This window comes from Lampris incognitus, chromosome 6 (assembly GCF_029633865.1).
Source record: "Lampris incognitus isolate fLamInc1 chromosome 6, fLamInc1.hap2, whole genome shotgun sequence".
NCBI classification, from domain to species: domain Eukaryota; kingdom Metazoa; phylum Chordata; class Actinopteri; order Lampriformes; family Lampridae; genus Lampris; species Lampris incognitus.
In genome coordinates this window covers 35191113-35217832 of record NC_079216.1, presented here as the reverse complement: position 1 = coordinate 35217832, position 26720 = coordinate 35191113, and the positions used below count along the sequence as shown (strand labels likewise).

The 26720-nt window shown below is 43.3% G+C and overlaps 1 protein-coding gene across 1 annotated transcript in view; it reads right to left on the bottom strand.

The window, feature by feature from the left end:
- Positions 1-26720, bottom strand: part of smc1b (structural maintenance of chromosomes 1B) — a 229085-nt gene that overhangs the window by 79962 nt on the left and 122403 nt on the right. The window contains exon 18 of the mRNA XM_056282390.1: positions 17665-17818. Coding sequence (XP_056138365.1) covers positions 17665-17818 — 154 coding nt within the window. The remainder of the gene's footprint in view (positions 1-17664; positions 17819-26720) is intronic.

Here is a 26720-nt window from a genome sequence, read left to right as displayed (position 1 = left end):
CCAGCGAGAGAGAAACAGCCATCGAGCGATCTCATTTAGTTGGAGATGGAAAGAGGAATAGCGCTTCCGGTGGGCGTGCCAATACGGGGTCGGTGGGAGGACATATGACCACAGGGGGTCATATTGTCCGGGATTGGCACGGGGAATGCACCTCCACCGTTTTTCTTTTTTCCAGCGAGCTATTGTGGATGATGTCACAATGCAATAACCCTCTCAGCCATTTTGGAGTACGTGAAATGTTACGTAACTCTCTCTTTCTAGGGCTCTGGCTAGACAGAAGTAACAGCCCGTCACGTTAGTCCATGGGCCAGACGATATTTTGGTACACTCAAGGTGGCAAAACTTACTTATAATTTTTGAAAGGATCCATGTCTGTAGATGATATTTTGGTATGATAACCATTCCTGAGTGGCAGCTGTATCACAGTTATCAGCTCATGAAGTTAACCACCCGCTAAACTAAATTGCATTTTAGACGCTGGTGCATATCCTGGTTTGGACCTCATGGTCAGGACATTTTTCAATGTTCTATAATATTGTCTTTGGTATCATTTTAAAGGGGACCTTCTTAGCTTTCATTCAAGCCCTGTTGTGGATATTTCTCACAAATATAGAGGTCACTTGAGCTCTTCAACCCGTCAATAACACACATCTTTCTGCAATTTTCGCCTAAACTATATACTTTCTTTTAGCCCTGTGGCATCTAGGAATATCAGGGACACAAAACACAAACACTGGAATACTCACAGGACTGTAAAGATTCAGGAAATGTATAATATACCCATACTATTTCATTGTGTGAGGTGATTGTGAGCCTTAAATGAGAACTAGACCAAAGCCAGTTAGGTCACAAACTGGTCTCTATACATTTGTTTAAATACAATATAAAATATAAAAATACAATATAAAAAGGAATACCATAGTGAGGTAATGAACTATTTTAATATTTTAAACAACATTGACATTTACATATACTTAGTCAATGATACATGTAATCCCATATCATTAGTGGGTATATGTAATGGTAATGGGTAGGGTAATGGGTATATGTGAATATGGTTACATTATTGTTATCAAGCTCTGGGTAACCAAGTCCAGAATCAACATCCTGTGCATCAATAGACTACTACCACAGTAATACCATCAGAATCATCACACTGTCATTCATCGAACTGCTCGTTTCTCTCATCATCTGACTCCCCAAGTTCAAAGTCCAGTTCTGGACCATCCTGCTGTTTTTGGTTACTGCAGGTCTGTAACCTGCACATGTCTGTGCATGGAAGTCCATTTGACAGGCACATGCAGCTTGGCATTTTGCATGAATGCACACACTTGCATGTTAGCATTTCCAAGACCACATCTGGTGCAGGTGGGGAGCGCATCCAGTAAATGGCCAGCTTGCCTTCATCGTCTGTCCATCCATACTCAGTAGGGCTTGGCACCACAGGGTTAGCCTGCAGACAGCACTTCCATATTGCTGCCTGATAGTTGGCTCGTTGAACATGCATAAAGAGACAGTCTCTACATGGTGGCAGCTGGCTGGACTCAACCTCTCCCCTTTTGGTGCAGAAGAGCTGGTAACGCAGTTTGTTCACCTCAGCAGTGCTGCTATTAGCAACATACATCCGACAGGTGAACTGCTCAATTTTCTGGAACAGCTCATCACTCACATTCCATGTCTGTCCCAGTTGACTAAAAGTCTCTTGGCAGGAAGTGTGCTTTCTCACTATCTTCAGGGCATTCAGCTTCCCTCGACCAGCGAATGCACTGACAGTGTCGCAGCCTGTGAAGGCATGTAAGCCAATTAGGCTGTCACAGATGCTGTCTCCAAGTGAACTTGCCAGTTTGGTGATGTCGACAAACCGTGTGCGGTTCTGAGTCCCACACTTTTGGTAGATGGGACAGGTGATGTCCTTCTGGAAGCCAAGACAAAGCACCATGACATCAGTGTCCTCAGCTGTGATGATAACTGACTTTGAGCCCGCATTTGCTGCATGCAATGCATGCAGGAGCAGACGGGTGTCAGCTTCTTCATGTGTGGAGTGCAGTTCTGCTGCTTCCTCACACCCATCTTCTGTCAACTTGTAGCAGGTTTCCTCACAGGTCATGTACAACACCTTGCCATGCAGCATAGCTCTGTATCGTGGGAGTTTCCACTCTTCCACCAGAAACTTGATGAGACTGGTCTTGTTGGAGGAACTGCACAGAAATTTTCTCCACTGCTGGATGTGGTGTCCCCCTGCAAGATTCTTGTACTGGAGAGTGATGTCTCCACCCCGGTTCAGTCGTTCAGCATCTTTGATCGAAGTCTGGTGATAGACATCAAAAACAACATCAATCCTCCCACTCTGTGCTCCCTCATGGAGGACCTGGGTCAAGGCTGACTCTGCCACCTGTGCAAAGGTTTTGTTGTTGCCATTCATTTTTTGGACCAGGCTCATCCCATCAATGATGGAAGTAGATGGGATTGGGATGTCTTCTGCAGGAGATACATTCTTTTCAAGCTCTCTGGCAAGTGCAGCCTTGTTTGTTTTTCGTAAGGACCCATCAGCATTTGCCAGTGCCCATGGTAGTGGGCCCAATGGGTAGGCAAGGACATCCTTCAGATTCACCTACCTGCTTTCAGCCACCAGGATCATGTGACTGAAAAGGTTTCTATCTGCCTTCAGAACCACATCCTGTGCTTTCTTTCCATGAGCTTGTTTTGTGCTGACATTGGAGAATGTTTTCAGACTTTGCTTGGTCATCTTGACGTGGAATTTCACAGGTGGTGGGTCTGCATCTAACCTTGTTTGCTGGAATGCTTGGTAGGCCTCTTCTCCTTTCTCAAGAGCTCTCAAGAGATCTATGGTCACATCAGGTGGAGCCATGTTGCCAGTGGAGAGGCTAACCAAATCAATCTCTCAGGGGACATAGGATTGAGCCAGTTATTCTCCATAAGGTCCATGAGAGACTGGACATCTGCTTCATCTCTCTTGATCCTTGGACTCTGTAGATCTGGATGAGACCATTTGCACCTGCCTTGACCTGTCAGGTATCTCAGCTGTCTGAGGTACATGCTTCTATACTCAGCTGTGAGATAATATTTGGTCACAGCTCCTGGCTTCAAGCTGAATCCCTTTGTCCCTCCAGCTGTTTGGGTGTCTTTGTTCACCGTTTCTTCTATAGCTTGGTCAACAGGGATTCGGCCAAAGGAATTGGTGGAGCCCAGTTGGACTGAGAAGCCTCCTTCCATGAATTCTGTGTACACATCTGGGTGTGTGATGGGCAGCTCAGACATCTGGGCGTAGTAGTAGGGGAGGTAGCGTGCATAATTCATCCTGTCATAAGCAAAGCACCATGGGATCATTGCTCGAATGCTAGCCAAGTGTAGCATCCAGTCTCCCTCTCTGGATGCTCGGATGAGCCCCAACAAGATTTCAACCATGTCCAAATTGGACATCCAGAAGTTCGAGAGGCTGCCGTTTCCACCTCTAAGGAACTCACGGTAGACTTCAAATAGATCCATGATGCGTGTACAAGAGCTGTTCTCGAGGACCTCCTTCAAAGCATGTTGTGAGACTTCTTTCCCAAGGCTGTCAATGGTCTTCAGTGTCTCATTCAGGTGAACCATGTCATTCCTGTGAGTTTCTTCCAACCAGGACAGGAAACCATTCAAGGTCAGTCGCATGAGAGCCTCATACAGGAGCTTGTGTAGTCGCACTGCCCTGTTGTACTTGCGGCCATCCATAACACCAGCAATTGAGCCTTCTGCAATCATGCCAGACTCAATGCAGAGGTCTTTGAGTCCAGCATCTTGGAAACGCTTTCCTATTATTGCCAGCAGTGTGCAGATGGTGTGGAATACCCCAAGCCTAACGATGATATCATGGAACTTGTCATGGTGTTTCCATGTGATCTCGACAGCCTTCGCATACAGGGCTTGGTCAAAGACACAGACAATCTTCCTCAGGCCTAAGCACTGCATGATGCTCAGTGACTGGTTAAGCACCTCGTTGACAGTAGACATTTGTGTCGCTGGAGCATTGATGGTAGGCAAATAGCCTATATTGTCGGGGATGACCGTCATCTCTCCTCGAGTCAGGAGGTTGAAGCCTGTCCAGCTGCTGACTGGCTGTTCTTCTTGTTGTGACATGCGTGCTAGGACCCAAAGAAGGTTTTTCTCTCTGGCAAGCTTAGTATTGGCTGCAGTATCGGCATCTGACTTTTTGCTTTGTGGTGGCCCTACCCGTTGTCCAGCATTGTAAGTTGGTAACATTGGTGGGGGTCCATCAATGCTTCTCTTCTTTGTTTTGGGAACAGTGGGCATGGGTTGGACAGGAAGTGGGTTGACTGGCTTTGCTTGCACAGCAATCCCATTGACTCTGTGAGATGTTCCCTCACCACTGACAGTTTCTTCAAGACGGTCGATATTGTCCCAGGCTAAAGTTGTGAATATGCCAGGATGGATGTTAGCTGGAAGGGCAATGCCACTCCCTGATGATGAGAGTTTCTGGAGACACAGGGCAGTGTTGATCTCTTCCATCTGTGAATAGGACACACTGTGACCAAGTCGGTTGAGGATGTTTATCAACTCTACATTTCCTGTCAACGATTTGACACTGAATGGCAGAACAATGTGCTTGGAAGGCTTGGTATTTCCACATGTCACTGCATATACTATGTCATGGCCAAATGACTGCAGAAGGCACTGCACTCTCTGGGATGCATGATCAGGATCATTTGAGCCTGTGAGTAGAGAGTACAGGAAGATAATGAGCGACTCTGGAATGGTAGGACATTCTGCTTCTGGTTTGACTTCAGGCGGCCAGGTTTGAGGAACATCTTGACTTTTAATGTCTGCTCTCAATTTGATGGCTGCTTTGGCTATAACATCTTGTGCACTGACACTTTTCAGGGTCTGCCGCTCCCTTTTGAGAGACTGATTTTCTTTGGCAAGTTCCCTCATGGAAAAGTTATCGGGATAGAGGAGGAATTTTCCTTTCTCATCAGGGAATATCTGCAAGGCTCCAGCAAACTCACTCTCCAGGTTTCGCCTTATGTGCTTCTTGGTTGATTCCTTGACTTGGGCAATGCCTTGGGAGTTCATTGAAGCTACCAGTCTAGAAGAGAGATCAGTCATTGTCATCACTTGAGGATTGCCAAAAAGCTCCATCCTGATGAAGAGGAACAGCTCATTGTATGCCTTATTCACAGCAGCTTCATACTGGGCTGCAGCATCATCATCTTCATTGCTGGCAACCTCTCCTTTGGAAACCTCTTCTTTGGTGTAAAGTCTATAGCATGACATGTGGTAGTGCCCTTCAGCTGCTACAAGGTCTCTACTCACAATGGCAAGGATTCTGCTGTCCCTTTTCTTTGTGGCTGCACTCCTGATCTTTGCATCAGCTCGCAGTTCTCGACACTGCACCAGTACTTCTCTCGTATTCTGTCTCTTGGAATATTTGCTGTTTTTCTGACAAAATATGCACTCTGCATCATAAGTCCTAGATGTACTTGGAGCATGTCGAGCTACTCTCTTAGGTTTTTTCTCTTCAGCAGAGACACAACTTTTCTTTTCTTTTGCAAGGAGGCCATCAAGAATTTGCTTCATAGTGAAGATACTGTGACACTTTCTGTGGTAGTAGATTGCTGGAATCTGTCCCTCAGGAATGTCTTTTGCCAGTTTCAAAACTGGTGCATGATTTCGTGTCTGAGCTGCCCTGAGCAGAGTTCTCCATGAGTCGACACTTTGTAGTGAAACCAGCTTATCTGTATCATCAGAACAGTGGATAATGCACTCCACCCGTGGGCGCTTTGGTATTGGGTAAAAACTTGCTTGTTCACCAGTGGCCATATTCAGTCAGTTTTCACCTGCCACATACAAACAAATACATGTAACTTAGGTGTATGAACACTACTAAAACAAAGTGTACTTTGCTTCACCAGCGTCATATTACCATTATTTATCTTACATAGCCACAAATAGATACATTACCTAGTTGCTATGCAACAGCTGTATTTTGTCCACATGAGGCCGCTAAAATCAACACAAGATGAAAGTTCCTCGTAGCCACTTTAACTAATCATATTAACATATACATTAAAAGAACATGCTAACATTATGGGAAATTAGCTTACAATCTTCTCCAGAGTGAGACAAGAAGATAGATACCAGTTTCCTCTATATGTGTTTAGTAGAAAGCTATCTGGCTGCACGTTAGCCTAGCTTAGCACAATGAATGGAAGTACACAGTACTGGTTATCCTTGGTTGTTGGCCAACTAAGAACTGTCCCAGAGTTTAAGCTAGGCTAATCAGTACAAGGAGTGTTGAAATGCTATATTTGTAAAAATCTGGGCAAATACACAATCGTGAGAGGCACAGAAACAGGTTTCCTGAAAGAAAAATGAAATAGCTGCTCATTTGGAAAGGTTATCATGTATTATTTTACTGCTGTTAGTGTACCAAATAAAATGGCACCAGTGAAGTTGTGTCACCTTGGGTGATATCGATATCTGGTCTGACCCATGGACTAACTGGCTTTGGTCTAGTTAGTTTCTTAGTAATAATGCCCTTCTAATTTAAGGTTCACAATCACCTCACACAATGAAATAGTATGGGTATATTATACATTTCCTGAATCTTTACAGTCCTGTGAGTATTCCAGTGTTTGTGTTTTGTGTCCCTGATATTCCTAGATGCCACAGGGCTAAAAGAAAGTATATAGTTTAGGCGAACATTGCAGAAAGATGTGTGTTATTGACGGGTTGAAGAGCTCAAGTGACCTCTATATTTGTGAGAAATATCCACAACAGGGCTTGAATGAAAGCTAAGAAGGTCCCCTTTAAAATGATACCAAAGACAATATTATAGAACATTGAAAAATGTCCTGACCATGAGGCTAAACCAGGATATGCACCAGCGTCTAAAATGCAATTTACTTTAGGGGGTGGTTAACTTCATGAGCTGATAACTGTGATACAGCTGCCACTCAGGAATGGTTATCATACCAAAATATCATCTACAGACATGGATCCTTTCAAAAATTATAAGTAAGTTTTGCCACCTTGAGTGTACCGAAATAGGAAATTTTGGGCTCTGGCCCATGGACTACGTGATCCTTCTGTTCTTGCCATATCATTGGGACTACTATATCATTCGTACCCCCTTCTCTGACCATGGCTCCTCCTTCAGTGTTGGTCCGTAGAGGTCACTGCCAGCTGTTTCCAGCTTCCGCTTTTATGAGAGGCAGCTTCATGAGAGCGACAACTGCTGTTTATTTTCTTTCTTTTTTTATTAAAAACTTTATTTTCCAATTTTTAAGTTTTTGGAACAGGTATACAAGACACATGAACAACAACAACAACAAAAAACATATAGGAACCCCCCCCCCCCCAAGGCTCAATGGGGGGGGGGACTATGCAGGGATTTCTTATTCCAATTCCACACAATAACCATGTTTTTGAAAATGATATAAAGTTGTACACCTATACGGTGGTGTGAAAAAGTGTTTGCCCCTTCCTGATATCTTATTTTTTTGCATGTTTGTCACACTTAAATGTTTCAGATCATCAAACAAATTTAAATATTAGACAAAGATAACACAAGTAAACACAAAATGCAGTTTTTAAATGAAGGTTCTTATTATTAAGGGGAAAAAAATCAATTGCTACATGGCCCTGTGTGAAAAAGTGATTGCCCCCTAAACCTAATAACTGGTTGGGCCACCCTTAGCAGCAACAACTGCAATCAAGCATTTGCGATAACTGGCAATGAGTCTTTTACAGCGCTGTGGAGGAATTTTGGCCCACTCATCTTTGCAGAATTGTTGTAATTCAGCCACATTGGAGGGTTTTCAAGCATGAACCGCCTTTTTAAGGTCATGCCACAGCATCTCAATCGGATTCAGGTCAGGACTTTGACTAGGCCACTCCAAAGTCTTCATTTTGTTTTTCTTAAGCCATTCAGAGGTGGACTTGCTGGTGTGTTTTGGATCATTGTCCTGCTGCAGAACCCAAGTGTGCTTCAGCTTGAGGTCACGAACAGATGGCCGGACATTCTCCTTCAGGATTTTTTGGTAGACAGCAGAATTCATGGTTCCATTTACCACAGCAAGTCTTCCAGGTCCTGAAGCAGCAAAACAGCCCCAGACCATCACACTACCACCACCATATTTTGCTGTTGGTATGATGTTCCTTTTCTGAAATGCTGTGTTACTTTTACGCCAGATGTAATGGGGCACACACCTTCCAAAAAGTTCAACTTTTGTCTCATCAGTCCACAGAGTATTTTCCCAAAAGTCTTGGGGATCATCAAGATGTTTTCTGGCAAAACTGAGACGAGCCTTTATGTTCTTTTTGCTCAGCAGTGGTTTTCGTCTTGGAACTCGGCCATGCAGGCCATTTTTGCCCAGTCTCTTTCTTATGGTGGAGTCATGAACACTGACCTTAACTGAGGCAAGTGAGGCCTGCAGTTCTCTGGATGTTGTTGTGGGGTCTTTTGTGACCTCTTGGATGAGTCGTCGCTGCGCTCTTGGGGTAATTTTGGTCAGCCAGCCACTCCTGGGAAGGTTCACCACTGTTCCATGTTTTCGCCATTTATGGATAATGGCTCTCACTGTGGTTCGCTGGAGTCCCAAAGCTTTAGAAATGGCTTTATAACCTTTTCCAGACTGACAGATCTCTTGTTTCTCATTTGTTCCTGGATTTCTTTGGATCGCAGCATGATGTCTAGCTTTTGAGGATCTTTTGGTCTACTCCACTTTGTCAGGCAGGTCCTATTTAAGTGATTTCTTGATTGAGAAGAGGTGTGGCAGTAATCAGGCCTGGGTGTGGATAGAGAAATTGAACTCATCTTTCCAAAGATGTGATAAACCACAGTTAATTTATGTTTTAACGGGGGGGGGGGGGCAATCACTTTTTCACACAGGGCCATGTAGGTTTGGATTTTTCTTTTCCCTTAATAATAAAAACCTTCATTTGAAAACTGCATTTTGTGTTTACTTGTGTTATCTTTGTCTAATATTTAAATTAGTTTGATGATCTGAAACATTTAAGTGTGATAAACATGCAAAAAAATAAGAAATCAGGAAGGGGGCAAACACTTTTTCACACCACTGTATCTATAAATATTGTCGTTACGATCAGGTACAAAAAAAGTACATTCAATAAAAGGGAAAACCTTCAATAAAGTCTATGAAAAGACTCCAGGTCAAAGTAAAGTTTTTGTGGGTTTTGCATATTTTATATTGGAGCTTTTCTAAAGGTAGAAAGGACAGCACCCCCCTTAACCACTGCAAAAATTATGGAGCTTTATTCGACTTCTAGTTAAAAAGAATAAGTCTGCAAGCTAGCAATGAAGCAAATGCTAGAGCATTTGCCTGCAAAGTTGTGACCTTACGGTTAGGGGGTGGTATGCCAAAGATGGCTGTGTGAAAATCAGGGGTTATGGTCTGTTTATAGATATGTGAGAATACATTAAATATATGTTCCCAATAACTGTTGAGAGAGGGGCATGCCCAGAACATGTGTCCCACTGAGGCTGGACTATGGCTGTACCTCGGACACCCAGGGTCTGTGGTGGGAAAGATTCTGGCAAGGTTGTTCCCCGAGTAGTGAAGACGGTGAAGCACCTTAAATTGAATTAAACCATGTCGTATACACAATGAGGAAGTGTGGATACGAGTTAAGCTGTCCCGCCATGCCTCTTCAGAAAGCACTACACCCAAATCTCTCTCCCATGCAGTTTTTGTTTTGTCCAAGGATATCTGTTTTAATCCCTGTATCAGTGTGTAAATTATAGGGACCCATTTTTTTCTCAAAGGGATCTATCTCTAGAATAACATCTAATTGGCTCCTGGGTGGCACATACGGAAACGAGGGAAACACTTTCTTGCAAAACTACGGATTTGAAGGTATCTAAAAAAATGGGATCAGGGTATGTTATGGTCTTTGGTAAGTGTTTCAAATGAGGTGAATGTTTCGTCTTTAAATAGATCACAGAAAAACACAAGTCCATTTCTATGCCAATGTTGAAATGCGTTATCTAACACAGATTACAAGAAGAATTGATTATTTGCTACTGGAAAACGCCCGCTAGTATGGTTTAATCCAAAATGCCTCCTAAACTGTAGCCATATCCTAAGTGAAGCTTTAACCACTGAGTTTGTTATTTGTATGTTATGATTATGTGGTAGTAGAGAGGTGAATATCGGTTAAGGATTGAATAAGAGTTCCATGTGAACCCAATCTGTACCCTGTTGATTCTTATATGTAAATGACCAATGTGAACGTTTACGATGTTCGCAGCCCAGTGGTAACAAATAAAGTTAGGCAAGCCTAATCCCCCCGTCTCCTTAGGGACCTCCAAGTATATTTTCTTCAACCTGGGGTTTGAATTGTTCCAGATGAAGGATGAAATTAATCTATCTAATTGTTGAAAAGTTGTCTTAGGTATGAATATGGGAATCATTTGAAAAAGATAGAGAAATCTGGGTAAGACTGTCATTTTAACTATATTAATGCGGCCCGCTATTGAAATTGGTAGCGTTGACCACTTTTTAAAATCTTGTTTGTAAGTTCTATTAGCGTTTTAAAGTTATGGTTATATAACCTCCCCATTTATGGGTGACTTTTATTCCTAAATATGTAAATACATTGTGTTCAAGTTTAAATGGAAAGCTAGAGTAGTCTCTATCAGTGTGATTAATCAGAAAAAACAAGTTCTTTGAATTGTTTATCTTATAACCTGACAGGCGACCAAAGTTATCCAGGGTAAGTAATAGTCTTGGTATGGATTCTGTTGGGTTGGATATATATAACAACAGGTCATCTGCATAAAGTGATACCTTGTGGATGATTGATCTGTCCAAGTCAGAGAGTACTGCTGGCGTCGTGTGTGACTGCCGCTTCTCCCTCTCGTGGCCCCCCTTACCATCCACCCGTGTGTCTGTGTTATGTTTATTTGTCGTCTTGTTTCACCCTGTTTATTGTAAAGCGACTTTGAGTATTAGAAAAGCGCTATATAAGATTGATTTATTAGTAGTAGTAGTAGTAGTAGACTTAAAATATGATGGGAAATCACAAAAATAGGTTGTATCTACAAAATGGTATGTGATAAGATTTTTTTTCTCCCCCTTTTTCTCCCCAACTGTATCCAGCCAATTACCCTACTCTTCCAAGCCTTCCCAGTCGCTCCTCCACCCACTCTGCCAATCCGGGGAGGGCTGCAGAGTACCACATGCCTCCTCCGAAACATGTGGAGTCGCCAGCTGCTTCTTTTCACCGGACAGTGAGGAGTTTCACCAGGGAGACGCAAGCGCGTGGGAGGATTACGCCATTTCCCCCAGTTGCCCCCCCCCGAAATGGCGCCCTGACCGACCAGAGGATGCGCTAGTGTAGCAAGCAGGACACATAACCACTAGTGGCGGCTGATGCTAAAAAAAATTTAAGGGGTGCAATTTACCTTGGCACAGCACACCTGACAGCTGCTATATTGTTCACATAGTCACAGAGGGTAATAAGAAGGACAATGTAGCCTATAGATTTTATCAGGGTTCGTAGACAGTGGATGATTGACAGTTGAGACGAGACGTCGTGGTGGGTGTGAACATGATTGACAGCCACGAGAACTGTCCCAATCGCATTAGATCAAAAAACATTAAAACAATACCAATTCGCTGCCAATAAAAGTGGGGGGAAATCTGAAGAAGCCAATTAGACAGCAGCCTCAGGTCACCTGCTCGCCAAACGTTTGAGGGCTTACATAAGGTATCGTTTGGCTGGCGCCCCTCACCCAGGAAGTATATGTATTCAAACAGAAAACAAACAAATACAATTTGGAACCAATATCTAATGGCTGCTGACAGGCGCTCACAGACTGAAAAACACTTTTATTTCATAATTATTTGCATTCCACAATTAAATTATATTTAACATGTTTAAGTAGATTTTCATCTCTTGATATTTGAAGGGGGCGGTGCCCCAGAGCCCTGTACTGGCCAGCCGCCACTGATACCGACATCCAGCTTCCCACCCGCAGACATGGCCAATTGTGTCTGTAGGGATGCCTGACCAAGCCGGAGGCAACACGGGGATTTGAACCGGGATCCCCGTGTTGGTAGGCAACGGAACAGACCACTACACTACCCAGACGCCCCGTGACAGGACATTTTAAGGTGATTTTTGTGATTAGCAGCCCAAAATCCATAAAATACACTCAAAAGTGTTCAGGACTCAAAAATCTTCATTGTCCAGTGCAACCTATGCCCATATATTATGCCATATTGCTTATATGCTATATTGCCCATCTGTACCATATACCATACCAGAACTCCACAACCTAGCATCCCTATCTGGGTTCGAATTACGTGGGAGCCAATGGGAGCTGAGCTCCCATGAAGGAGGCATTAGCTCCCTTGAAAGCTGTAAAACTAGATCTGTGGGGGTCTCTAACAAAATATTTTAAAAAACATGTATCTTTCAATGTTATTAGGATTCTTTATGTTAGTGAAATAAATTGTTTTAAATAAATATGTTTTCGAAAAGAACTACACACCATTATTCGTCTGTGAATAGGACATTTGGCTGCACTTCACCATCAAGACACTGTGGGGCGCTGTAGGATAGCCTAAAGCAACCTTGGTTTTGGGAAACTCAGTATGCTTGAAACGTTGACAAGGGCGCCAAGGTGCGGCGATAGAACGTTATTAATGTTGTCTTAATATTGTCTTAGCTAGTTACATCAGGTAATGTGCAATATTTTTCACCATGCCTCCTCCTCGGCCACCAAAAAGACAGCTCACTGCAAGCCTGCTGGACTTTGGTTTTAACAGCTCAAAAGCTAAAAAAGTTGCTGATTCAGAAAAAGTCAGTGACGTTAACGTTAGCTAGGCTGCTGCTAGCAACATTTCTGAAGAGGACTCGACCACCACTAACGTTAACGAGGTAAGCCTTGATCAAGTCATTTTGCATTTTCTACAGAAAAGCATGGCTAGTTAACACTCTTTCAGATTAATTTTGAATTTCCCGTTTAGTTAGCAGTGTTTAGTATACGTTAATGTGCGTTTATGTAAACTAACGTTATGCCTTCCTATAGGTTCACCTGGGCTCTAATGTTAGTACAACTACTAACGTCAGGAGTGGGACCACAGATGGTTCTCAAATCGAGAAGGCCGAGGAGCAAAATGAGGAAGAGGATGGTGGAGCTGGAGCTACACCTCGAACCTGGGTAGAGGACCAGTGGAGGTCGTGGAAAGAACGATGCCCCTGGCTGGTGACCACAAAGGCTGGTCTCGGGTGCCTGGTCTGCAAGGAAGCTAAGACGCTGTTGCTATCGGAAAAAAGGGTAGGAGTGCACTTATCTGATGCATGGATTGATGGAAAGGTGTGGAATCCCGTTCAAAAGCAACTGCGTAAAAAGATTTATATACACCGTGACAGCTGTGCTCACAAACGATCTGTGGAAATCGCAGAGCTCAAAGAAAAGGAAATGTTACCAAAGAATGCTGCTAAACTCAGCGCCACTATACATAAAGAGACGGCTAGTTCGTTCAGGGCAGCTTACACCGTTGCTAAAGAGAGGTTGCCATATACAAAACTGAATCCCCTTTTGAAGCTTGATGAGATGAATGGCGCAACAGTCAGCATTGCTCACAGATCTGATCATTCATGTGCCCAGACAGTGGAGCATATTGCACAGGAGATGAAAAAGAAATTTGTTTCTAAGGTCAAATCACTTGAGTCTCGCATCAGCATATCAATAGATGAAAGCACAATTCATGGTCACCCGTACATGATTATTTATGTTAGGTGCGATGTGACTGGAAATGGAGATGTCGATAATGTGTTTTTGGACTTAGTTGAACTGGACCATAGCACAGATGCAGAATCGCTGTGTAGTGCACTGAAAAACAGCCTTCAAGCAGCGGGAATGGATGAAGAGTTTCTAAAGAAAATCCTTATTAGCATAGCCACAGACGGGGCGGCTGTGCTAACCGGGAAAAAGAATGGACTGATAGCCCGACTGCAACAGGACTTTCCTCGACTGCAGGCTGTGCATTGCCTCGCGCATTGTTTAGAGTTAGCGGTGAATAACTCTTTGAAAGAGGTGGCAGGCTGTAACCACTTGGAAATCTTCCTCTCGAAACTCTACTGTCTTTACCATCAGTCCTCAAAAAACGCAAGGGAGTTGGAAGAAGCAGCTGCAGAACTGAACATGCAAATACTGAAGATTGGGAAAGTGTTCACCATTAGATGGGTGTCCAGCAGTTTTCGTGCCGTCAAAGCTGTGCTGAAAGATTTTCCAGTGTTGGCAAAACACTTTGAATCAGCTAGTGAAGATGATTCTCGTTCTGGTATCGAGAAGGCCAAGTACGCTGGTTTACATAAGTACCTCACGTCCACTGGATTCCTTACCGATTTAGCTACAACGAAAGATGTGCTGCGTGAACTACAAAGTCTCTCCCTGAAGCTACAGAAACAGGGCGCGTCCCTTGTTGATGCAAGCCAAAACATTCACCAAACCATTGAGGTGCTCTCGGCCATGAAGAACCAAGGGGGGAAAACTGAACAGAAAATCAAAATGGCCATATCCAGTGGTCAGCTGAAAGGAGTTGATCTCACCAAAACCAACTGTAAAATAAACAAGTCACCATTTTACCAGTCAATCATCAACAGTCTCAACACGCGTCTCCCCGAGAGTGACCTGGTAACTATGCTCAAGCCTATGGATCAGCACTTCTGGCCAAAGGAGAGGACTGAACTCGTTCTATTTGGAGAGCGTGAGGTGGGGAAGTTTGCTAAACTCCTCAGAGAGCCTAGCGGTGAAGCAGTCAGTCAGTTCAGAGACTGGAAACTAAAAGGAGAGGAACATCAGGGTGAAACCTTGAAAAGGCTAATAGTGGCAAGCACCACTATTCTTCCAACATCTGCAGAGTGTGAGAGAGGCTTCTCTGTGTGCAACGACACTGAAAACAAGACCAGGAACCGTTTGCAAGCCAGGAGCCTCTCTGCATTGTTGTTTGTGGACTTAAACGGGCCTCCACTCGAACAATTCGACCCCATACCATTCGTCCAATCTTGGCTAAAGAAAGGACATCGGACCTCAACATCTTGGATTCCCGGACGGCGACCACAGCCAGCAGCCATCAGACCACTTTGGTCGGTTTTATCTCCGCCAAGGTAAGATGCTGGCTTTTACTTTTTACTAACCTATTTTACATGTCATGTACCCACTCTCATCTCACAGTCTTGAGCATGTTCAGCTCCAATTTGTTCTGACTACACCAGAGTACCAGCCGCTCAATCTCCCACCAATATGCAGACTCGTCGCCATCCTGGATGAGTCTGATGTGTGCATCTTAACTTCTGGAGCGATTCTGAATTGCTGGTTCATCTAGAATAGAGTAAGTAACATCTTGCTTGCTTAACAAGTTGCTACTAGTCTTATTCCAGCTGCCTGAGTATTCGTCCTTTTGTCTATACATCTGCTGCTGGTTCCTAGTGGGATCTCATTCTAGCTGTAGCTGTCTTATTCTACTTGCTTACTTGTCTTATTTACTTATTCTAGCTGTAGCTGTTTTTCAACTACTGTGTCTTTAAATATTTCTTGTTGCCTAGCTGTTTTGACTTAGTTATCCTTTTAGCTTATAAACACACTCACCGGCCACTTTATTAGGCACACCTGTCCAACTGCTCGTTAATGCAAATTTCTAATCAGCCAATCACACGGCAGCAACTCAATGCATTTAGGCATGTAGACATGGTCAAGACGATCTGCTGCAGTTCAAACCGAGCATCAGAATGGGGAAGCAAGGCGATTTAAGTGACTTTGAACGTGGCATGGTTGTTGGTGCCAGACGGGCTGGTCTGAGTATTTCAGAAACTGCTGATCTACTGGGATTTTCACGCACAACCATCTCTAGGGTTTACAGAGAATGGTCCGAAAAAGAGAAAATATCCAGTGAACGGCAGTTCTGTGGGCGAAAATGCCTTGTTGATGCCAGAGGTCAGAGGAGAATGGCTAGACTGGTTCGAGCTGATAAAAAGGCAACAGTAACTCAAATAACCACTCATTACAACTGAGGTATGCAGAAGAGCATCTCTGAACGCACAACACGTCGAACCTTGAGGCAGATGGGCTACAGCAGCAGAAGACCACACCGGGTGCCACTCCTGTCAGCCAAGAACAGGAAACTGAGGCTACAATTCACACAGGCTCACCAAAATTGGACAATAGAAGATTGGAAAAACGTTGCCTGGTCTGATGAGTCTCGATTTCTGCTGCGACATTCGGATGGTAGGGTCAGAATTTGGCGTCAACAACATGAAAGCATGGATCCATCCTGCCTTGTATCAACGGTTCAGGCTGGTGGTGGTGGTGTAATGGTGTGGGGGATATTTTCTTGGCACACTTTGGGCCCCTTAGTACCAATTGAGCATCGTGTCAACGCCACAGCCTACCTGAGTATTGTTGCTGACCATGTCCATCCCTTTAAGACCACAGTGTTCCCATCTTCTGATGGCTACTTCCAGCAGGATAACACGCCGTGTCATAAAGCTCGAATCATCTCAGACTGGTTTCTTGAACATGACAATGAGTTCACTGTACTCAAATGGCCTCCACAGTCATCAGATCTCAATCCAATAGAGCACCTTTGGGATGTGGTGGACCGGGAGATTCGCATTATGGATGTGCAGCCGATAAATCTGCAGCAATTGCGTGATGCTATCATGTCAATATGGACCAAACTCTCTGAGGAATGTTTCCAGTACCTTGTTGAATCTATGCCACAAAGGATTAAGTCAGTTCTGAAGGCAAAAGGGGGTCCAACCTGGTACTAGCAAGGTGTACCTAATAAAGTGGCCAGTGAGTGTATATCGCAAGGCTGTAGTAGCATACAGAAACAAGGCCTTGATGCCGAAATGTCTAATTTTTTACTACCGCGACGTATTAGCCTGTTCAGGACTACTAAAGTCTATTAGTGCTTGTCCTTCCTTGTGTGTGTCCTTCCCAGCCTCTTTGTACGCAGGGAGACCAAGGGTGCAATTGTAAATCCCCCGCAGATCACTGAATAACCCGTAACTTTATCGTTAGCCAGAGACAAACTGTCCCCTCAGCTAGTGCCTAGTGTATGCTCTGAGCACCCCTGGAGCAGTGTTTTAAATTTCTGAATGGAAACACAATGAACGTTCTGAATTTCCAAACGACAAGAGAGCACTGAGAGTGCACTTTGATGCCTTCGGAGTGAATTCACAAACACATCCCAACTTGTCCCCCCCAGACCACCTGAGGCTATTACAGGGAAACTACTTATTAGATTGAATTGCAGTGGATGCAATTAGTTCTATGTAAATTCTAGAACACTTAATTGATTAAAAGATAATTGCAAAGTGCAGCTTAAATGGTTACTGTCCGACAGATAAAAAAGTATATGCTACATAATGTTCTATGCTTTCACTATAGCAGCAAAATACATAAGAATGAGGAAAAAAGCAGCAAGTCTGAAGAAGCAAACTTTTTGTGACTATCAAGCACATTGGTGAATGTGACATTAATGCTCAGAAAATGCATAACTTTTACCTATGAATAAGGTCTTAATAATCAATTATTTTTGTTGGGATGCTTAATATTCATAAAGGAGTTCTTGAGAAAGTAGAATGTAGTATCCAATTATGTCCTCCTACCTTCACCTCACTGATTTCTTCCAGGTTCCCTGAAAGCAGAATGAGAGGCAGGCACTGGATCTTACAGGCCAGCAGCAGATTGTGTTTGGTCAGCTGCTTCTGCTCCAGGGCCACCTCCATGGAGATCATAGCCCGCTGCAGCTTCACCAACTCACTGGAAAAGATGAACAGTGGAGCTGAGTGGACCAGGGGAGAAGGCACAACATTTACAGTTCCAAAAGTCTCTCTTTTCTCCAGGAACCAATAGAGTGCCCAAGTCTGACATCATTTTGTAGTAACATATAGTAGTCATGAGATGGCAGATGGTTCACAGTCCTTAACTCCATTCTAATTTTCCATTTGAAAACTAAGTTGCCGCAAATAAGGTCTGTGATTGTTAAAGGTAAAACACATTTTTTTCATAGCACACATAACCATTTTGAAGTAGTAATTTACTCAAAAGGAACCTATGGCCAAGAGGATGCTAATCGTCAAGTGTCTGACCCTAACTTGCCAAAAGAGTGGCCCAGCCTTTGGCAAGAAGTTATTAATATGATTTATCAAATTTTATAAAAGAAATTACCATTGGATCCCAAGCTTTTTATTTTTGGTATATATCCTACCAACCCACATTTACAAAGAAGAGAGTTCAGGTTCATAGACATGTGTATACTACAAGCTAAACATATAATTGCTCTTAATTGGAAAAATGTTGATGGACCAAGTTTTGGCATGTGGATCAAAGAAATGGCGTCAAACATGTCAATGGAAAAGATAACGTATATTGTTAGATGTAAACAGAATGTTTTTGATATCTGGAGACCCTTTATGTACTTTTTAAGACATAGTGTTAATGTTGGCAACTTGCTTCAGCAAGAACAAGCTCTGGGGGAGTAGGATAGCTTTATATGATCATGTACATTGACCAGAAAAACACCCTTTAAATCTTTTTTTAACGTTTTTTTTCCTCTTGCTAACTTTAGGTTATATAATTTATTTATTTTATATAATTATCTTTTTTGTACTTAAGTTGTTAGGGATTGGGTTATGGGAGGGAGAACAGGGTAAAAAATGTTTGATGTGTTCTGGACTGTTGATGTACAATTTGATGTGATTTGCAAACTGAAAACCAATAAATATATTGTTAAAAAAAAAAGAGTGGCCCAGCCAGTCAAGGATTTTACTAGCAATACTGCTTGTGATTAAATACTGCTTCAAAATTCATAAAAGTGCTAGCATACGACAGCATTTGACTTGTAGAACAAAACCAGACAGTAACTTAATCCTATACGAAATGCAGATTTTATTTGGTGAGATTTAAGATTTTTTCTAATGGGGAAAAATAAACTTAGCACAAAAAGTAAGGACATTTGTGTTTGGAAGATTATTTCTTTGTTCTAACAATGCTTCTTGGCAAGAAATCTTATATCAGACACCTGATTGTCAGCACCTGGGGTATCAGAAGCTCAAAACAAGACTCAATAGCAACAGCAAAATAAGCTGTTTGGCATTGGCAGAGAAGATTTGGCAAATTTTTCATGGGTGCAAGTTGCAACCCACATACTCAGCTATGCTGCTCATCCCACAAATGCATGTTCCTTACAAATGTGGCACCATTTAAAAGGGAAATAAACAGGCTTTCCAAGGGTATAAGATTTATTGCCAAGAAGCATTGTTACAACAAAGAAATAATCTACCAAACACAAATTTCCTTACTTTTTGTGCTAAGTATATATACATAGAAATAGATAAAAATAAAAGTAAAGGTGTAGCGGTCTCAGAAAGTGAGACATTTGTTGTGATTTTTATTTTATGTTCTGTTGAAAAATATACATGATTATCTGAGTTTAAGGCTTTTCAAACTTGATGACAATAATATTGGTTAAAAAAGTATGGGTCACATGATTTCAGAGGGAGTTCAGAGTTCATCTACATAATGCATTATGGGTAATTTTGGGTCAAGGAAACAAGACGGACCCACATTCTACACGTCTAAGGCGCACACGGTAATGTTATTCATTTGATTCTTTGTTTTTTATGTACATCTGGACGTGATATTTGATTGAGTAATTGTTTTTGAATGGTATTTCTGTTGGACATATGTTTATGTTTGCTATGTCTATTTCTTTATAGTTTTCACGGTGTCGTCTGAGAAAGAAAATAAACGGTCAAAGACATCTGTATGAAGCGTGGCCTTTATTGGACTTGTGAAGCTACAGTGAAAACGTACCGCCAACGTGGACGAAGACAAGAGAGGAAAAGAGGACAAATCGTGGGAGCAGTGTACAGTGTGGCCGGAGAAGAATTCCATCTTGGCGGATAGGGACGGCTTCTGACGGAGCAGCGTGTGGTTGGAGAAGAATTCCATCTTGCCATTTCGCCATTTCACCGGGAGACGCGGAGGAACGGCCTCTGACACCGTCGGGTAGAATTAGAGGGCTGACTTCTGTTCAAGACTGTCAGGATAAATCGCCGTGCAGTGCTGCGGTTTTGCCAAGAGAGGGCAGCGATTCCCAGCGTACAGCTCTGTACAGGCTTCAGCGTGCAGAAGAGTCGGATTCATCTCTTCGCTGGCGTCTTTGGACAGAAAACGGTTTGCATCATCCCAGGCGTCAGGTCTGACTGCTACCGCTAAACATAGGCTGTATTATGAACATTTGCAAAGTGTGAAAAAAATGTAAGAGTTGATTTATTAAGAGTGTAGCCTATTTTCTATTTTTTTCTTTACCGATGTTGCATTGTGAAGGTTCTGTTGTGTGTTTTGAAAGATAATAGTTTGACAGTTGAGAGTTACATTACATGACTGTCATTTAGCCGACACTTTTATCCAAAGTGACTTACAATAAGTGCATTTAACATAGGAAATCAGGAGAACTACAAGTCAGAAGAGCATCTTCCCTCTAAACAAGCATCTAAGAGCAAAACCAGTGTTAAAGTAAAAGTGCAAGAAAGATTTTTTTTATATATATATATAAATGAGTGAATACAGTAAGTGCTAAGAGCAAGTACCGGTAGTAGCTCTTAAAGAGGTGAGTTTTCAACCTGGGCCGAAAGATGGGCAGTGACTCCGCTGTGCTGACATCAGTGGGGAGTTCATTCCACCACTGTGGGGCCAGGACAGAAAAGAGACGCGGCCGGGTCAATCGGCAGCAGGGATCTCTGAGTGACGAGGCAACCAGGCATCCCAAGGCAGCAGAGCGAAGTGGTCAGGCGGGGGTGTAGGGCTTGACCATGGCCTTGAGATAGGAAGGAGCTGTTCCTTTCACTGCCCTGTAGGCTAGCACCAGAGTCTTAAACTGGATGCGAGCAGCTACTGGGAGCCAGTGTAGGGACATGAGAAGGGGAGTTGTGATTGAGTTAAAATGCAAAGCCAAGGTGATTTTGAGTAAATAGCTGCTACAGGTTACATTGGCCTACTTGATAAGGTCTACTTGAGTAAGTAGCTACATGGTTAGCCTACTTGGTTTAATCTCTCAACTATGGCACTACATAGCCTAGTTACAGAAGGTTTATTTGCATATTTTGCAATAACATGGTAATCGATCCAGCACATTACACAACATGTCTACTCATAGTGAAAATTCACAAGGTGCTAATCTTAGGAAAAAAATTGAGTTCCGTCAATTGGAATCTACCAGATTAGGTGAACAGTTAAAAACTCAAACAGTATGAGAGATTAGAGGCACTTGTAGATGAGACTCATGCTTAAGTAGAAACACACCAAACAGCACAGAAGGAGCTTACCTCCATTACTTTAAAGAAAACCAGGAAATCCTCACGGGGCAGGAAGTTAAACCCCAAAATGCTGGAGCTGAAGCAAAAAGAGGCGTCAAAAACGGAGAGTAAATTCAGCAAGCTGTATGAAAGGTGGAAAGATGAAGTTAGAGCTACACGTGACAAACCGACAGATGAGTACTCTGAACGAGATTTAGCCAACGTGATGAATGCTGTTGAAGGGCTGGAGACAAAACTGAAACATGCGTATGAAAATATACGATCTGAATCGGTGCCTTCTACTGTGATTAGAAGAAAGACAGATTCTTGTGTAGCAGCAACAAGGAGGCTGATAGAGCTTATGAGTTTACGTATGAGTGAAGTAGGACTAGAGGAGTTTGATGCTGAAGCAGAAGCAGTGAGACTCAATAAGGTGCTAGACATAGAGTATGCCCAGTCCATATTCTGGACCAGACTCTCCAAACCTACTGTTCGTAGCTCCCCCTCAAGCCATTCATCAGAACAAAAAAGCATCACAGCAAAAAGGGCAGAATGTGTTGCAGAGTTTGCTGCAAAGAGGGCTGAAATTGAGATGGAGGATGCTATTGACACACAAAAGCAAGAGCTCAAGAGGCTAGAAAATCAGAGAGATCTTCAAGTAATAGCTGCTAAGCTTAAGGCGTACTTTGAAGCTGATTCAAGTGAGAGATGTGACGAAAGTAGATCATCATGCTATGAGATGGCCATTTCTCATCCAGTACCTAAGAAAGAGATTAAAAAGGAACACACATGTAAGAACAGTGACAATAAACAAACATACAGTGCTATTAATGAAGCATCATTAGTAGAAGCCCTTCATGACATGATGGTTCTCACCAGACTCCCGGCACCCGAGCCCTCCGTCTTCTCAGGAGATGCACTGAACTTCCTAGAGTGGAGCATAAGTTTCAAGGCATTGATTGAATGCCACTGCACAAATACAGCTGACAGGTTGTTTTACCTACAAAAACACATCAGTAGTGAGGCACGATCTGTATTGGAAGGAAGCTTTTTCAGAAGGTATGATGATGCCTACGACCAGCATGGGGGGGCACTGAACACACGGTATGGTCATCCCTTCGTAATCCAGTGCGCGTTTAGAAAAAAGCTGAATAACTGGCCAAAGATTGGTTCGAGGGAGTCAGTTAAACTGAGACAGTTCAGTGATTTTCTCACAGGTTGCAGCAACGCCATGCCACATGTAAAAGGGCTTCAAGTTTGAAATGACTGTGAAGAGAATCAAAAGATGCTCAAAAAACTCCCCGAATGGGTGACCGCTCACTGGAATCGCCATGTCACAAAGCACTTGAAACAAACAGAGGACTACCCTACCTTCAAAGTATTTGCTGACTTTATTGCACAAGAAGCAGAAATTGCGTGCAATCCTGTGACATCCCTCTATGCATTGAAGCCTACTGAAAAAAAAGCTATCTAGAGCTATTAAGCGACAAAAGGCTAATGTGTTCATGACAAACAAAATCACAAGATGAATCAAACGCAGTGGAGAGCAGCTCAAAGGAGTCTTCTGGATTCAAGAAAGAATGCATGTGCTGTGGCGAGAGCAGCTCGATCCACAAATGCCAGATATTTGTTGACAATCCTATGGAGGACAAGGAACAGTTCATATTTGACAATAACCTGTGCTTCGGCTGTCTTAGGAGAGGACACAATTCAAAGGACTATAAGAATAGAGCTACTTGTGGCATATGCAAAAAACGCCATCCAACACCATTTCGCGAAGACCATCCTTCTGCAGACGAATCACCTTCTAATGCCATTTAAGCAGAAGAAAACGCATCTTCCCTTTCTTGCTGTATATACCAAGGTGATGGTGGGAGCACATTCGTGATAGTGACTGTATGGATCTCGACCGACACCACCACTGAAAGAGACCTTAGTGTATGCCCTACTAGACACCCAGAGTAGCAACAACTTTGTAGACAAGGAACTGTGTGAGCAGATGGGAGCTGCTTTGGAACCAGTGAAGTTAAAGCTTTCCACTATGATGGGAAAAGACTCCATCGTTAAGAGTGAAAAGGTTAGTGGGCTCAGAGTTAGAGGGTTTTCCTCGCAAACCTTTATCAACTTGCCACCTGCCTACACCAGGGACTTGAACGTTCCCACATTCCTACCCCTGACACAGCCAAAAAAGTGGAAACATCTGGACAGCATAGCACGAGATACCAGAGCTGATGGATTGTGAGGTTGGATTGCTAATAGGCTATGACTGCTCCAGAGCATTAGCACCAAGACAAGTCATCACGGGAGGAGATTATGAGCCATATGCCATTAAGACAGACCTAGGTTGGGGCATTGTCGGTGGCACACCACAGGACAAGAAGTCAACAGATGTGACAGGTCTGTGTCATCATATATCTGTTAAGGAACTTCCACCAATGCCACCAGCCGCTGTCATCAGAGCCCTGGAATCAGACTTTAAAGACAAAAACCCTGGGGAAAAAAGCATATCACAAGATGACATACAGTTCCTACAGACCCTGAATGAAAGAATACACCAGAACACTGATGGTCACCTGGAAATGACCCTCACCTTTAAGACACGCCCACAACTGCCAGACAATAAGCAGCTAGCTTTAGTGTGACTGAAGCAACTGAAAAGAAAACTTGACAAAAATCACAGAATCAAGGATAACTATGTCAAATTCATGGAAGGTGTCTTCAAGGACGGTGACGCAGAGAGAGCTGAGAACCAACCTAAAGCAGGAAACTGTGGTATATCCCACACCAAGGTGTTTATCACCCTAGAAAGCCAGAGAAAATCAGGGTTGTGTTTGACTGCTCAGCCAAGTATGGTGGCACGGCTCTGAATGATCACTTGTTGACTGGACCTGATCTCACAAATGGGCTGACAGGAGTACTCTGCAGATTCTGCAAACACCCAATCGCAGTCATGTGCGATGTGGAAAAAATGTTCCACAGGTTCCATGTAAACCAAGAAGACAGAGATTACACGGTTCATGTGGTGGGGAAATGGAGATCCAAACTCAGAGCCAAAGGAATATTGCATGAAGGTCCATCTTTTTGGAGCAGCATCGTCTCCTGGCTGCGCCAATTCTGGACTGAAGTACCTTGCAAATGCCAGAGTATCCCTTGGCAGCCAACTTCATCAAAAACAATTACTACATTGACGACGGCCTCATCAGTGTAGAACATGTAGATACAGCCATCCAACTGGTGAGAGAGGCCCAACATGTGTGTGGAAAGGGGAGATTGCACCTCCACAAGTCAATTTCAAACAACAGAGAATTCTTTGAGTCAATTCCTGACAGTGAACGAGCTAGTGGAGTTCAAGATGTAGATCTCAATCATGATGACCTTCCAGTCCAGACTGTGTTGGGAGTAAACTAGAGTGTGAACAGTGACACATTCTCCTTCAAAGTCACCCTGGATGAGAAACCAGCAACACGGCGTGGAATCCTCTTGATGGTAGCCTCTGTTTTCAACCCATTAGGATTACTGGCACCCTTCCTATTACAGGGAAAGAAAGTACTGCAGGAAATGTGCCAAAGGGGCATAGGATGGGACGAACCGCTGCCTGAAGAGTTAAAGCCACGATGGGAAAGCTGGCTGAATGATTTAGAGAATTTGCAAAAACTTCAGATTCCAAGATGTTTTGCTCTTGAAAACCTGGGGAAGATCCAAAGTGTTGAGTTGCATCACTTCTCGGATGCAAGTAGTCAAGGGTATGATCAGTGCTCGTACATCTGAGTAGTGAGTGAAGAAAAAGTGCACTACTCCTTCGTCATGGGTAAGGCAAGAGTTGCACCCACAAAAACGGTCACCATACCAAGGTTGGAGTCAACAGCTGCAGTGCTCTCTTCAGCGGTCAGCAATATGTTAAGAGAGGAACTGGATCTCAAAACTGACCAAGAGTATTTTTGGACAGATTCACAAGTAGTCTTGCGCTACATCAACAATGATGCCTGAAGGGTTCACGTTTTCGTCGCAAATTGAGTCCAACAATGGTATTATATCGACACTAGTCAAAATCCGGTAGATCACGCTTCCAGAGGCCTAAAGGTGACAGAGCTGATTCGCTCGAACTGGCTCATTGGACCCAAGTTCATGTGAGAAAGGGAGATGATCACACCAAAAGCAACTCTAGAACTTCTGATGGGTGACCCTGAAGTCAAATTGACACAAGTACTACAAACTGAAGTAGTATAGGAGGACCATTTTGTGGAGAGATTTGAACAGTTGTCAAAATGGCACACAGCACTGAATGTTGTTGTCCGGATCTAGCGTCTAGTAAAAAGAGATAACTGTGGAAATTAATGTGGAAGATAGAAGAAATGCCAGTCTTGTGCTTGTGAAATTAGCAGAAAGGGTTGCCTTCAAAGAAAAAATACAGGCACTAAGACATGGTAAACTGCCACACAGCCATCAATGGCACCAGCTTGATCCAGTATTGAATGATGGGTGTTCTTAGGGTGGGAGGGCGTTTATACAATGCTTCCTTACCCCTCGACTTGAAGCACCCAGTAATCCTGCCACGGGAAGGTGTAGCACACGTCTGATCCTAGAGCACTACCATGGCAAAACTCAGCACCAAGGCAGAGAACAAACATTAAATGAACTAAGAGCAAATAGTTATTGGATTGTTGGTGGGAGCAAAGCTGTGGCAAACCACATTAAACAATGTGTCACATGCAGGAAAGTTCGCAGGCCAACAGAAGACCAAAAAATTGCAAATCTACCTGCTGACCGTGTCGATCCGTCACCACCATTCACCTACTGTGGAATGGATTGTTTTGAACCGTTTCACACAAAGCAAGGTTGCAAAGAGCATAAGAGATATGGTCTCATACTCACCTGTCTATCCTCAAGGCAATTCACATAGAAATGTTGGAGGATCTAACAACTGATACTTTCCTGAATGCCTTGCGGTGTTTTATAGCCATCTGTGGAGTTGTAAGACAAATCAGATTGGATCAAGGGGAAATTTTTGTTCGGGCAAAGAACGAACTAACAAAGGCGTTAAAGGAGGTGGACAAAGACAGACTGGCTGTTTACCTGGCTGAAAAGCAGTGTGACTTTACTATGAACATACCTGATGCCAGTCACATGGGAGGTGTTTGGGAACGGCAGATTAGGACAGTAAGGAGCGTGCCAAGCTCGGTCCTCTCAGAGAGTGCTGGAAGATTAGATGATGCTTCGTTGAGAACATTTTTCTATGAAGCCATGTCAGTTGTAAATAGCCGCCCACTCACCACTGACAGTATCAATGACCCCAAAAGCCTACAGCCACTCACCCCAAACCATCTAGTTACCATGAAGGCCTCAGTTCGTCCCGTTGTGTCCGC